This window comes from Felis catus, chromosome E1 (assembly GCF_018350175.1).
Source record: "Felis catus isolate Fca126 chromosome E1, F.catus_Fca126_mat1.0, whole genome shotgun sequence".
NCBI lineage: Eukaryota > Metazoa > Chordata > Mammalia > Carnivora > Felidae > Felis > Felis catus.
Genome location: NC_058381.1, coordinates 27,351,405 through 27,366,664, shown reverse-complemented (window position 1 = coordinate 27,366,664; position 15,260 = coordinate 27,351,405). Strand labels below are relative to the sequence as shown.

Below are 15,260 nucleotides of genomic sequence, written 5' to 3'. Positions count from 1 at the left end.
AAATACACTGACCTTTTAGTAAAAAGATATTAAATGGTAAAGTATTAATATTTTTCCTAGTCTGCCTTATATAGAGGTGTGACCACACTAAACAGTCCTGGATCTGAATGATTAATTCCATTATTTCAAAAGACATCCTACCAGCTCCTTTCTTCTTTGAGTGGTGGGATGGTACTGTGTGATAGCAGTACATGAGGTGTTAAATCCATGTCTCATAGACAGGCCTTTTTTGGCAGTCAAAAATAGATTAGTTAAATCCTAAACTAGTGTGATTCTTCAATTAGCAGCATCCTACTAACAGAAATGAGTCATTTCATCGCTCTCCTCCTACTCTGCCTTGTACTGTCAGAAGTGAGACATTGTAACAATTGCTGCCTTTTTCAGATTACTTTAAGTATTTTGAAATACACCTAAATGCAGTATCTCTTGGACTAGATACTCCTATATTAATGATTAACTTTACTGAGTCTTTCTCAAATACTGTGTTAACAAGATGAAAGTCTTGAAGATTATAAACATTTTTATTCCTGAAGAGGTTTAAATTGCTTGGGAACTGGTGTTCAGTTTTTAATTTTATTGTTGAGATTTGGTACAGTTTATGTGTTCATCTCCTTTAGATCAAATGAGATTTAAAATAACTATTATGCAAAACTAATTTTAATCTAGAAGGCTTCCCCCCCCCCCCCCATTCTTAAATAATATTTGCTGTTCATTTGCTGATGTTATTTTCCTCCCTCATTTCAGGTCAGTTTGAAATTGAAAAAAGTTGTGAGTTACTTTTTCAGATGGCGGAGTCTGTTGACTATGATTATGATGTTCAAGATACAACTCTGGATGGTTTGTTAATATTGCCATGTTACGGATCTATGACAACAGGTAATTCCTCACTAGAATAGATAATTTGACTAATTTTTTAAAAAACTTTATTGAAAAATCACATATGTACAGAATAGTGCACAGATCCCGAGTATTTAGGTCAATTAATTTTACAAACAACTCATTTTTGTAACCAGCACCTAGATCATAAAACAGAACGTTAAGGGAGCCAGCCTTCCTTAGGGAAGGGATTTTCCCTTGAAGTCTTTTCATATTCATTTTTTCAAGAGCCTTGGACAACCCTTGGTGTTGTTCAAGAGTGGACTGTGTCTCTCCCAACAGAACAAAAATATTGTTGGTAATTTTTTTGAAATGAGGACTATTATTTCTTTTTTTCTTTTTCTTTTTTTTCCTGTGCACATGTGCAAGTCGGGGAGGGGAAGAGAGAGGATGCCAATCATGCTGTCTACTGACAGTGTAGAGCCTGATGCAGGGCTCCATCCCACAAACTGCAAGATCATGACCCGAGATGAAAACAAGAGTTGGATGCTCATCTGACTGAGCCACCAAGGCGCCCAAGGGCTATAATTTCTTGATAAGAGTACCATAAGTCAAACCTAATTTGCCAGTGCCAAAGAATTTCTAGAAACATACATCTAGGTACATCTGAGACATAAACACAGTAGATGGTTTTCTTTTGAAATAGCACATATTAATCTGATTTTCAAGAATGATGATGTTCTTTTGTAATTTCAAAGAGCAAATGCAAACTCTTACCCTGATATTTGTTCATAATAAATAGTGATGAATTAGGTTTAGGATTTGTTTAGTAAAGCTACTTTATTACGGAATTTGATATGTAAAACTAAAGAGAAGTTATTTATAATTTGATTGTGATTAGCATTTAATGTAAAAATAATATGAGTGTTTTTATATTTTATGTGTATTTTTGTTTTGTTGAAGAGGTGGTTCTTACTCTCTTTTTTTTTTTTTTTTTTTTTTGTTTAAATGTTTATTATTTTTGAGAGAGACAGAGACAGAAAGCAGGGAAGGGGCAAAGAGAGAAGGAGACACAGAATCGGAAGCAGGCTTCAGGCTCTGAGCTGTCAGCACAGAGCCCAATGCAGGGCTCGAATTCACAGAGCACGAGATCATGACCTGAGCCAAAGTTGACTGCTTAACCGACTGAGCCACCCAGGCAGCCCAGTTCTTACTCTTATATTAACAAAAAAAGTTTAGGAATATATATTTTTATAAATAACTGTAGACCACATGCTGGTTTGGAAATCTCTTTTGTGATGATATTAGGCCCTTGCCCTCAATATTGAAATCTTCTTTTAGGTTTTTAGATCTTTAAGGGAATTCTTAGGGTCATTATTTGATATTTTAAGGTTTTCATTGTTTTCTGGAGATTTGATCCTCTGACTCCTTTATAATTTACTTTGTTAACTGCTAAGGTAATTCAAAACTAATTATGGTTGCTTTGTTATTTTTTTAAAATTATTTTTTTAATGTTTATTTTTAAGAGAGAGAGAAAAAGAGAGAGTGAGAATAGGAGAGGGACAGAAAGAGAGGGTGACACAGAATCTGAACTGTCAGCACAGAGCTGGACACGGGGCTCAAACCATGAACCAGGAGGTCATGACCTGAGCTGAAGTCAGATGCTTAACTGACTGAGCTACCCAGGCGCCCCACGGTTGCTTTGTTATTAACTATTAATAATATAAATGCATTTTTCTGTATAAATAGTTTCATTCTTTGTCATATTGAAAATAACATGCTGAGTCTGCTAGTGCATCTTGTTTAATGTCCTGAAATCCAGTTTTTATACTTTTAAAGGTTGCTAATGACCTATTTCTCAAATCTCATGACTATTTTTTTTTCCATTAGTTTGTATTTTGGTTTTGTGATAATAAGTCTCCCTGAAATGCTGTCATCTGGGGTAATATTTAATTACCTAGTTCTCCTGACCACTCTTTCTCTAGGTGTGCTGCCCTCCCACCCTTCCCAGCCTTTGTTTCTCTTTTTTTTTTTTTTTAATTTTTTTTTTAACGTTTTATTTATTTTTGAGACAGAGAGAGACAGAGCATGAACGGGGGAGGGGCAGAGAGAGAGGGAGACACAGAATCGGAAGCAGGCTCCAGGCTCTGAGCCATCAGCCCAGAGCCCGATGCGGGGCTCGAACTCACGGACTGCGAGATCGTGACCTGGGCTGAAGTCGGACGCTTAACCGACTGAGCCACCCAGGCGCCCCCCTTTGTTTCTCTTTAAATGTGACTGTTGCTTAAGGTTTTATCCTTAGTTTTCTGTTTTCTTAGAATTCTTTGTTTTGGAGAGGTTGGATCCTAGGACTCACCTGTCACTTCTCTATGGATGACTGTCTCTAGTTCAGTCTCACTCCTGAACTCTGGACCTCCTGGTTTTCTTAATGGGGCTTACTGGTCTGCATCATATCATCCTAGATCATTCAATCCAAATGTGACCACACCTATAGGTGTTTTGTGTGTGTGTGTGGGGGGGGGGGGGGGGGGGGTTGGTCTCTTGTCCAGATCATTCATTCATTCTTTTTCATTTTTCATTGTCATCATTAGAGTTGGAATCTTCAATTTGCTTTCCTAAATTGTTAACATAATCTGCTAATCTGTTTTAATCTTTCAGAAGCACATCTCTGATTGTGTCAGTTTCTTGTTGGGTATCTTCAGCCATTCCTTATTACCAACTGAATTAAAATACTAACTTAATAACTTGGCATTTATTATCCTTCCAGTGTGATTTCAACCTACTTTCAGCCTTAATTCCCAGTGTATGAGATTTTCTGTGTTGGTGTGTATGTGTGAATGGTAAAGATATAGAACTGGGTGTCAGGAGAACCATTACTGAAGGGCTTTGTTTGTTTATTTTAGTTTCCCTTCTGGTTCTAAGGGCACGATAAAGTTGAGCTACTGGTGATCCATTATGAGCATAATAATATTTATTGGAGCAATTTATAACAATGCAGAGAGGCATTCAAATTGAGCTAATGAGGTACTGAGTAATGGGTAACGTGAAGTTGGGAGAGAGTGGCAGATTCCTGGGATCATAGGCTCTTTTTTTAAAAGCCTGGTTACTATAATACTTACAATATTTTCTTTATTATTGCTACTTTGGGTGATGGAGAGAAACACTATATGTTATTTCTTTTATTTCCCATTATGCTTTAGGAATAGAAAACTTGGACTTGGGAGTGAGGAGAGCAAAGAAGGGTTTCCTGCCTGTGGCCTGTTGTGAGGGGGTTCAAAAATGACTCATACCTAGGTTTAGTGAGTAAGTGAAGATTTTGAGGTGGATATGTTATTTGCTTTTATTTCTGGGCTAGCTATGAGGGTGGCTTACTGTTTTAAAGGGACATCTTAAGGTATCTCTCTAATTGACAAAAATTCTCAAATGTCAAATGTGAAGAGATGCTGTGGTATCCCTTCTACTGGCAAGATTATATGATCCTGCTCCCTGGGCTGAACTAACCCCCCACCCTTTGTGATGTTCTCTCAAGCTCAAAGTGTAGGCAGTATTTTTTACTCCTTTTCTTTCCACATCTTTTTTTGTGGTTGCATCTGCTATTTCCTTAACTTGAACTCCTCCTTTGCCTTTTATTCTCCCCTCTTACTGGCTGAAATCCTGCTATTTTGTTTCATGAGTGCAACCACCTCCATAAAAACCTCCCGATTTCCCACCTCACAACTGGCTTGGATCTCGTCTTCGTTTAATCCTCACTGTGCTTTCCTGTTCCTCTTGTGGCGCTTCACACATCTTACCTTGTGTTATGGTCGCCTCATCTCCTTTATGAGATTATGAACTACTTGAGTATTATATGTTGAAAAAGTCCTGATCAGATGTTTGTTAAATTGAGTTCCAGAGTTTTCACTTTCTGCTAGACATTCTGTTGATGTTTTGCATCAAATGCTAGCTATGTCTAGAACCTTATTCTTGTTTCCCTCAAACCTTTTTGCTCTTCTGACTTCCCTCTTGCAAAACCTGTTCAAAGTTTTGCAGTTTTTCAGGTATACTGAAATATACCTGTTATTTCATAAGTGACAAATATTTGAATGGAATTTGGCAGTTATCTAATTCAGTGTTCTTAACCTTTTTTGAGGATGGAGTCTCAGATTCTTTTTAAAAGATAAAGCCATGGTTTCTTTCTCTAGAAAAATGCAAATATACCCATGTTATTTATTTTTTGCATAATCAGACTTCTTTATTTTACAGATAGAGACTAAGTGATGTTCCTGAGGTCACAGGGTAAAACTGCATTTCATAACTGGTTATCTATTCAGTAGGGACTGAAAAAATGAGTACATGTTTCCAGAATACATGAAGAAAAGGAAAGGAGATTTGCCTTGGATTGGTGTGCAATATTTTCTCTTCTTTTTTTAGAGAGAGAAAGAGCACAAATGGAGAGGGACAGAGGGAAAGAGAATCTTAAGCAGGCTTCATGCTCAGTGTGAAAATTTTTCTTTTGTCTTGTAAAGAGTGCATAGTTGTAAAACAGAATCAGAAAAGTAAGAAAAGTAATTAAGATTAGATCTCACCAACATGATTAAGTAATAATCACTATTAATATTTTGAGGTATATGAACTTTTTCTTTATATATTTAAATATATTTTTATTGTTTAGTTTTTTCTAACAAAAATGGCATTATATTATGTGTTTTCTTTTGTTTTTCTCTTCAGCCCTTTGTAGAAATTTTTAAAATATAGAAAAGTGCAAAAACAATCCATTTCCCACTATGCAGAATTAACACTCTTAATGTCTCAGCATTTTTGCTCCAATATTCACTTAAGAAATATTAGTCAATTAAGGAAAAATGATACGATTTTCATTATAAAGAATTCAAGCAGTGTACAAAATTACAAAGGTGAAAGTAAAGAAATCATCTCAAGTTTGTTCATACAAAAATAAACATCTTTAACGTTAGGAAAAAATTTAGATCTGTGTGTGTATGTGTGTGTGTCCATACAGAAGGATAAGTAAATATATAGGCAGGTTGATAGAAATACTTATACTCTTAGTTGCTTTTTAAAAAAGTATTTAATTTTACTTGAATTTACTTGAAGGAATTGTTAAACTTTGAGTAAATCTTTACCACATGAGAATATTTTATAAAAGATTGCTTTAAAGTTTAAAAAGACGAAAAGTATTAAGAAGCTAAAGTTAATATCTTCGTTTTAGATCTTACCTGTTGATTGTCTGATTTGAAAGATAAGGACTTAAGTACTTTTATTCTTCTGTATCCTTCCCTTCTGATTGTTAGTTATTTTTACACTGTTTAGATGTATCAGTATTTATCATCAATCCTTTCACTATGGTTTTTCCATTTTTTTTAATGTTTATCTACTTTTGAGAGAGAGAGGCGGGGGGAGGGGCAGAGACAGTGGGAGACACAGACTCCACAGCAGACTCCAGGCTCTGAGGTGGCAGTGAGGAGCCCAACATGGGGCTTGCACTCACGAACCACACTGAGCCACCTAGATGCCCCTGGTTTTTCTATTCTCAAGTTACTTTTGGTTAATTTTAGATTGCCTGGATTTTTTAAACTTTTTTTTGTTAATAGATAAAAGGGCTCTTACGTGTTATTTTTTGTTGTTATTTTTTTATGTTTGAGAATATCCGGCTTTTGCCTTTATACTTGAACTACATCATGGCTGGGTTTTATGTTCTTGGGTCACACTTTCTTTTCCTTAGAACTTGGTAGACGTTGTCCAGTTGTCTTCTGGCATTGAATGTTGCTGCAGAGAAGTCTGAGGCCAAGCCTGATTTTTTTTCCCTTCCTTGTAAGTCATTTGCTTTTTCTGTCTGATTGCCTGGAAATTTCTCTTTATTTTTAAAGTTCAGTGGTTTTAATTAGGATATTTTTTGGTGTTGAGTGTTTTATATTAAAATTTCCTGGAATTTGATGTGCTTTCTTAAAAAAATCAACTTTATTGAGGTATAATTTACATAGAATAAACTGCTGCTTTTTAAATAGTTCAATGAATTTTGACAAACGTATGTACCCATGTAATGACGACCAACCATAAACAAGTTGAATTTTTATGATGTGTTGTTTTAATCTGCAAATTCAAACCTTTATTTCATGGAGACTCTATAGCGTTGTATCTGTGACTATAATTTTTATCTATCTATTGGTTTCTGTATTTCAGGGATATCAATTATTCTTATGTTGGATTGCCTGTCATCCATATTTTTGAACTTCCTCCTAGTTACTTTTTCAGTTGCATTTACTGATTATCTCAGGCCTTTTTTTGGTGTCGAGAGTTTGATTTTCAGCTGTTAGTGAGAATTCTCGATATTTCTGACTCACCCAAAAATGACTTCTTGGGGGAGGGGTAGAGTTAGAACTGAGCAGTGTTATGCCTCTTTCTTCTCCAGAATCATCATCTTTTCCCCCATTGATTGATGGTTTATGTTTATTACTTTAGGTTATGTTCTTTTCCTTCTCTTTCTCTCCTTCTTTCTCTGTCTCACTGTCAGAAATAGTTCTGGTTTGGAATCTTTTGGGGGGAAGTTGGGACAAGAAATTCTATGAGGAAGTTTCAGTTGGCCTTGACATATAATATGTCATATGCACATATTCTAGGAGTGTTACTCCATAATGAGTATTGAGTGATCTCTCGGTATCTTCATTTCTTGGTAGACTTTGGAGTATCTTTTTTGCCTCTTTGCCAGTGCCCCCCTCCCCCCTTAATAACATCCTAGTACTTTATTACATCCTAATGAAAGTATTCCATTTCCCCTTTCCTTCCTGGAGAGTGAGAATGTGCTTTAAGATATATGTATTTAACTTTTTTCCAAATCTTTATAAACCAACATAAAAGTGGTATGTGTTGGGGTGCCTGGCTGGCTTAGTCGGAAGGGGATGTGACTTTTGATCTTGGGGTCATGAGTTCAAACCTCACACTGGGTGTAGAGATTACTAAAAAAAATAAACTTAAAAAAAACCTAGTGTGTGTTTATCCTTGTGGAATATGGTATTAAAGTGTGTGGGTTAGGCGTACCTGGGGGGCTCGGTTGAGCGTCCGACTTTGGCTCAGGTCATGATCTCAACAGTTTGTGAGATCGAGCCCTGCATGGGGCTCTGCTCTGACAGTGTAGACCCTGCTTGGGATTTCTCTCTCTCCCTCCCTCCCTCTCTCTCTGTGTCCCTCCCCCAGTTCCACGTACACACACATGCTCTCTCAAAATAATACATAAGCTTAATAAAAATTAAAGAAAATAAAGTGGATGAAATGTAAATGAAATAAATGTGAGTCTTGTCAAAACAGCAGTTTCAAGACTTTTTAATTGATTATAGTGAACAAAATGGTAAATGAAACTGAAATTTTGCTTGAACTGAAGACTTAAAAATTAGATATTTTTAGAAATGGGTTGATTGAAAAACAGATTTGATTAGAGATAAATATGTTCAGAAAGGATGTTTTTAATTTATGTAAAGTTTTGGGGCACCTGGGTGGCTCAGTCAGTTAAGCATCCACTTCGGCTCAGGTCATGATTTCATGGTTCATGAGTTCAAGCCCTGTGTCAGGCTCTGTGCTGACAGCCCAGAACCTGGAGCCTGCTTCAGATTCTGTGTCTCCTTCTCTCTCCCCCTCCCCTACTTGTGCTTTGTCTCTCTTTCTCTCAAAAATAAATAAACATGTAAAAAAAATGTAAACATTTATGTAAAGTTTTAGGGTAGTGAGGAATTTTAAAGGTAGAAGGATATTAATTTATTATTTATATAATGCATTTTTAATTTATCAGTTTATTGGACTTTTTTGAGCACTTTCTATGGTCCAGACATTGTTCTGTGTAGTGGGGGATATATGTCTTGAACAAAAGAAAGTCCTTGTTTTCATGGAGCTACATTGTAGCAGAATAAATAGACCATAAATAATGTATAAACATATAACTTGAACTACAAAGTAGTATACAACTCGTTTGAACCATCTGGAAGAAATGAGCTACCTAAATCTAATACCTAAAAAATTATTCTTAACACTTAAGTTTTTTACCAAAAAACTATAAATCTAAAAGAAGTAGATCTTTTTGGAATTATTTTTGTATTCACCTCAAAACTTCCCCACAGATTTATAAGCTGCCTTTCTAGCATTTTTTTTTTACTTGTGAAATTAAATTCTGAATAATGTGGAAGAAAAGCAACATTACTTGTTTCAAATTTGTTTGTCTGTATGTAAATCTTGGCAAGTCACTTGACCTCTCTGGGATTTAGTTTTCTCATCTGTAAAATGAAATGGCTGGCCTAGTTCCATGATTTTAAAACTCTTCATCTGTGCCACTCCTTTTTTTGTGTGTGTGCACTCCTTTTCTCCCTTATAATAGTAGTTTAGCTTTGGTCTGTTACATATACTGGGAATACATGGATCTTTGAAAGATTTTATTTGAGAACAGGTTTTGTACTTTATTATTTCAAAGCAGGTTTTGTAAGATTTTCTTGGCTACGGAAAGGAAAATAATTTGAGATTGCTCAGGTAGAAAAGGTGACTTTTCTAAACACATGGGCATATCTCATGTAAAACTAATACAGCCAGGTGTTTAATTTTTTTTCCTTAAGGTGTATGTATATGTACGTATTGTTCTAATATATAATGTACAATAGTAAATACATATAACAGTTTAAAAAGATGTTATAGAAACTATAGATAGAAATGCTAATAATTTCTTTTCATACCCCAGTGGATTGACTTGTGTACTCACTGATATAATCATTCCTAATTTTTGGAAATTATTGAAATACAGTGATCCACTCAGATTCCTTGCTTCAGAGTTCCTTGATCTCTATAGCTTAAGTGATCTTTTTCTTTACCCCACCTCAGCCACCCATTCAGAAGCTTCTATCCTAGACTTTATCATTACCATCATTTCTGATCTCAGTTTTAAACATCTTTCTGATGACTACTTCCTATATTTTTGCCAGACACTCCACTGTTTCTAATTCAACAGGTTTCAGAATGCTTTGACACCTGTCCTTTATCAACTGTCACTTATCTTCTTTCACCCATACTATAATCATTCCCTTGCAAACATACTTAACTCTCTTGTCTTATTTTGTGCTTAACCTTGCAAGAGAGCAAGTCTGGCCAAATCTGTCTGCTACTTATTTTACACCCAGTCCTTTTAAGGCCTGGGAAGTGCCAGGAGCCCAGAAGTACTCTCTTGTCAACTCTCGTGGCTAATTCATTCTTTTCTCCTTTTAGACTTTCCTCCATGTATATTAACCAGTTCTCTATGGTTCACAAGTTTATTTTTCATCTTTGCCAGAGAGTAGCCTGATCAAATTGGCATCTTTTGGACCTTATTCCAAATTCCAGGAGGTTCAGATTGCCCCAGCTTGGGGGGAGATGTTTATCTTTGGTGCCATAAACTATGGCTGGAGGAACAAGGTACAATACTACAAGCATTACTGCTTGGGTTCATCCTTTAGAATGTATGGCTAAGGGGAAGGAGTATGGTGTTACTTGCTTAGAGAGGTAGCCATGAGTAATCAGAAAGACTCCCTAAAAAGTAAAAACCACCTAGCTAATCAGTCTTTAAGGCAGAGAGAGGTCCTTAATGTGTCATCCATGGATGGGCTTCAGAGAATCCCTGAACATGCTGAAATTATTTGAAATTTTTGTATGTGTGTATATATGTGTCTTTTAATGGAGAAGAGGGCCACAGTTTTTAAAATATTCTCAAAGGGAACTATGACCTACATAAAAGGACCCTGCTGTAGAGTTTATTTTAGCAATAATCTGTGATTTTTTTTTTTTCAACGTTTATTTATTTTTGGGACAGAGAGAGACAGAGCATGAATGGGGGAGGGGCAGAGAGAGAGGGAGACACAGAATCGGAAACAGGCTCCAGGCTCTGAGCCATCAGCCCAGAGCCTGACGCGGGGCTCGAACTCCCGGACCGTGAGATCGTGACCTGGCTGAAGTCGGACGCTTAACTGACTGCGCCACCCAGGCGCCCCAATAATCTGTGATTTAATGGATCTAGAAATCTTAGCAGCAAGAGGTGAGGAGGCAAAGATAAGTTTTGCTATTTTGAATTCAAGATAATTAAAGAGTGAAGGAAACGTAACTTTTAATGAAAAGAAGTTAAGTTTCTCAAAAGTGGAGTTTGACAAATGCATATTGTAAATTTACATTTTCTCTTTATGTGTATTTTAGATCAGCAGAGGAGAATATTTTTGCCACCTCCACCTGGAATTAGAAAATGTGTCATATCCACCAATATTTCTGCAACATCTTTGACAATAGATGGAATCAGGTACAACTTTTAAGGTTTCTTTAAAAAAAATTTTTTTTTAATCTTTATTCATCTTTGAGAGATAGAGTGCGAGCAGGGGAGGGGCAGAGAGAGAGGGAGACACAGAATTTGAAGGAGGCTCCAGGCTCTGAGCTGTCAACACAGAGCCCAATGTGGGGCTCGAACTCATGAACCACGAGATCATGACCTGAGCCAAATTTGGGTGCCCAACTGACTGGGCCACCCAGGTGCCCCTAAGTTTTCTTTTAAAGCTAAGGAAGCCACTTAATTTTGTGTTTCCTCCTCTGTGTCATACACTAATTTCCTTCTCACATACTTGTAATCACCTATCACTTTTTTGTGATTATTGATTGCCATGGTTAGAAAATAGAGTAGGAGGTACACAGTATACTTTCAGTATACTTTTTAACTACTTTTATTTGGCAATTTGTAGCTTTCTCTTCCAAAATTTAAGATTATATGTAATGTTTCACAGGTTTCATTATTCATTAGATAGAAAACCAAAGCTATTTTTATTTGTCTCTGCTCATTATCAGCCTATACCTAAGATGATCTGATATTCCTTTCTCATCTGACACTTTCACTTGGTGGAGTAAGTGTTGTATATCCAAGTGTTTATCTGAAGGTACTGTTTCTCCCTTTTCACCTTTTTGTGAAATGAACTACAGTGCGAGTCTCTTATCTTTTTTTAAAATGTTTCTTATTTTTATTTTTGAGAGAGAGAGAGAGAGAGAGCATGAACAGGGGAGGGGCAGAGAGAGAGGAAACACAGAATCTGAAACAGGCTCCAGGCTCTGAGCTGTCAGCACAGAGCCCAGCGTGGGGCTTGAACCCCTGAACCGCAAGATCATGACCTGAGCCGAAGTTGGACGCTTAACCAACTGAGCCACCCGGGTGCCCTGCGAGTCTCTTACTTTTTTATGTAATCAATAATACATCAAATTTTTGAGTAAATTTAGTGGAGAAACACTTGGAAAATTTAAATCTAGACTGATGGTTAATGTGAAGTTCTTTTAGACCGTTAACCCACAGCCCTTTTGGGTATTTATCTTTAATCCAGTATATTTTATGTCCTTGACTAATATTTTATGTCCTGCTTGCCATAGGAAGGCTGGATGTGAATCTCAAAGATTGTATATATTTCTTTTGGGTAAAATGATCAGATCTGAGAGGCAGTTTAATTTTCTTTGCTTTTCTTCTTTACTTTAAAAATAATGATTTCACTAAGGGCTTAAGAGAGCAGTTGTCTGAAGTAAGTTAACCTCTGCAATTTTCTGTTTCCAGCAATGGCAAAAGTCATTAAATAGTGTGTTTTGGAATGTTCCATTAGTGAATGGTAAACCTGCTATTACTCCTAACTTAGTTTTTTACTCGACTTGTTCTCTGTTTAATTGACTTAAATGGTATTGTTGGCCTAGCGGTGACTTTCAGGTTTGTTTTTTAGAGGAGAAATTCACATAATATAAAATTAACAGTTAAAAGTGAATAGTTAGTATTTAGTACTTCTATGATGTTGTACTACAACTAATACTAACTCTTTCTCTTCTAAAACATTTTTATTACCCCCAAATAAAACCCTGTGCCCTTTAAGCAAATTACTCCCCATGCCCTCCTCCATTCTAGCCTTTGGCAACCACCAGTGTATTTTCTATTTTTATGAAATCCTATTCTGGATATTTTATCTATAAGGAGTCATACAGTATGTCTTGCTTTCACTCATATGCTTTTGAGAGGTTCATTCACATTGTAGCATGTATCAGCACTTCATTCATTTTTATGGCTGAATAATATTCCATTACATGTATATACCATAATTTGTTCATCCATTTATCCCTTAATGGCTAATGGACATTTAGGTTATTTCTGCCTTTGGGCTCTTACGAATAGTGTTTCTATGAAAATATGTCTACAAACATTGGTTGAGTACTTGTTTCAGTTCTTTTGGGTATACGCTTAAGAATGCAGTTTCTCAATAATGTAATTCTGTTAAACCTTTAGAGGAAACTTTAAACTGTTTTGCACATTGGCTTAACCATATTCCCATTAGTGATGTACAGGGTTGCAGTTTCTTGACTTTCATGTTTTACGTTTAACATAAAAGTCATTATGTAGTTGTTAGTTTGGTAGAAAAGGAGAATACAAAGTGACCAAAATGCAACAAGTCTTTCCTTATTTTCTAAAAACATAACTGTTTTTCATTCCTCTTAGATATGTGGTAGATGGTGGCTTTGTGAAGCAGTTAAATCACAATCCCAGATTAGGGTTGGATATCCTGGAGGTGGTTCCAATTTCAAAGTAAGTCTCTAAAGCTTTTTTATTCAGAGAACAGTTTATTAGATCATTTCTAGCTGGCTTTGGGGTATGATGTTAACTACTTAGGAAACCTGCAGTAGTTTTGGGGACTTTTGTGTTTTGTTTTGTTTTTTCCTTTTAAAGGAGTGAGGCGTTACAGCGAAGTGGCCGAGCTGGCAGGACTTCCTCAGGAAAATGCTTTCGGATCTATAGTAAAGATTTTTGGAACCAGTGTATGCCTGACCATGTGATCCCTGAGATCAAGAGAACTAGTTTGACATCTGTAGTTCTGACCTTAAAGTGCCTTGCCATACACGATGTTATAAGGTATGTAGACAATTTGAAAAAAGAAAAATTTGTTAGAGTGGAGCCAGAATTCTTTTGAAGTATTTGATTCCTATATCACAGCTTTTCACGGTTTACCTAAGCCCAAATAAAAGGCTTCTTTGGGGCGCCTGGGTGGCTTAGTCGGTTGAGCGTCCGACTTCGCTCAGGTCATGATCTCACAGCTTGTGAGTTCAAGCCCTGCGTTAGACTTTGCGCTGACAGCTTGGAGCCTGGAGCCTACTTCAGATTCTGTGCCTCTCTCTCTCTCTGCCCCAACCCACTTTCATTCTGTCTTTGTCTCTCTCAAAAATAAATAAACATTAAAAAAAAATTTAAAAAAAAAGCTTCTTTGCATTACTTTCCTGTGATTTGATCCCTTGCTCATATTTTAACCTTGGCTTAATTGGGTGCTTCATGCTGAAGTTTATTTGGGTCATTTAGTGACCACTGTTTATCTGTAATGAAAGGTATATAATGACCCTTATTCCAATCAGAAAGTGGTTTTCTCATAGCATCTTTTGTATGACTAGCATTGTACCAAGTATTGTGAGAGACAGAATAATACTCGGTAGTAGTATTTTGCTTTCACTAAACTTATATTAAGGAAGCAAGATTCAGACACATGAAGCAAACAGTAGAACAACTGTTAAATTACTCAAATGTTAAACTATATAATCAATTGGTATAGGATGAAATATTGTTGTAGGGGCTTGAAATTTCATATTATATGTGATAGAGGAAATAATGAAGGAAAGTACTGTCTTGCTCTTAATTTTAGTTTTATTTGTCTATGAATGTGAAAGTGTCAGGAACCCTGGGAGGTGACCATGCATTCTGTAAGTTCATAAGAAGGGAAGTAATTACTAGGTATATCCAAATATGTGTTATATACTCTTGGAAAACCAATTAAAAATTTTTTTGGATAGTGTTAAGACTAGAGATGTTCTAAATGAGAATGTAGATAATTAAAAAGAGGAAAGTATATAATATATGAAATTCTAACTGTACTCATGAATGATACCAGTGAGAAAGAAGAATCATCTAAAGAGTTCCATATGGCTAAACAAAAAGCTTTCAGATGAGCCCAATTTAAAAACAATATTCAGGGGCGCCTGGGTGGCGCAGTCGGTTAAGCGTCCAACTTCAGCCAGGTCACGATCTCGCGGTCCGGGAGTTCGAGCCCCGCGTCAGGCTCTGGGCTGATGGCTCAGAGCCTGGAGCCTGTTTCTGATTCTGTGTCTCCCTCTCTCTCTGCCCCTCCCCCGTTCATGCTCTGTCTCTCTCTGTCCCAAAAATAAATAAACGTTGAAAAAAAAAATTAAAAAAATAAAAATAAAAATAAAAACAATATTCATAGTATTATTTTTGTGAATAATATATAATCACAAAACAGCATACAATCAAGAGTAAATATGTATTAGAAAGATAGGAATAATATCAAGAGTGGCATGTAATCAAGAATAAATGTATGTTAGAAAAATAGGAATAATAATTACCTAATAACGTCTGCACTGAGTTATTTTTCCATCTTAAGTTT

At 36.2% G+C, this 15,260-nt stretch overlaps 1 protein-coding gene across 1 annotated transcript in view; it reads left to right on the top strand.

The window, feature by feature from the left end:
- Positions 1-15,260, top strand: part of DHX40 (DEAH-box helicase 40) — a 48,261-nt gene that overhangs the window by 5,453 nt on the left and 27,548 nt on the right. The window contains exons 7-10 of the mRNA XM_011289115.4: positions 745-876; positions 11,005-11,104; positions 13,313-13,399; positions 13,541-13,723. Of these exons, the coding sequence (XP_011287417.2) occupies positions 745-876; positions 11,005-11,104; positions 13,313-13,399; positions 13,541-13,723 (502 nt within the window). The remainder of the gene's footprint in view (positions 1-744; positions 877-11,004; positions 11,105-13,312; positions 13,400-13,540; positions 13,724-15,260) is intronic.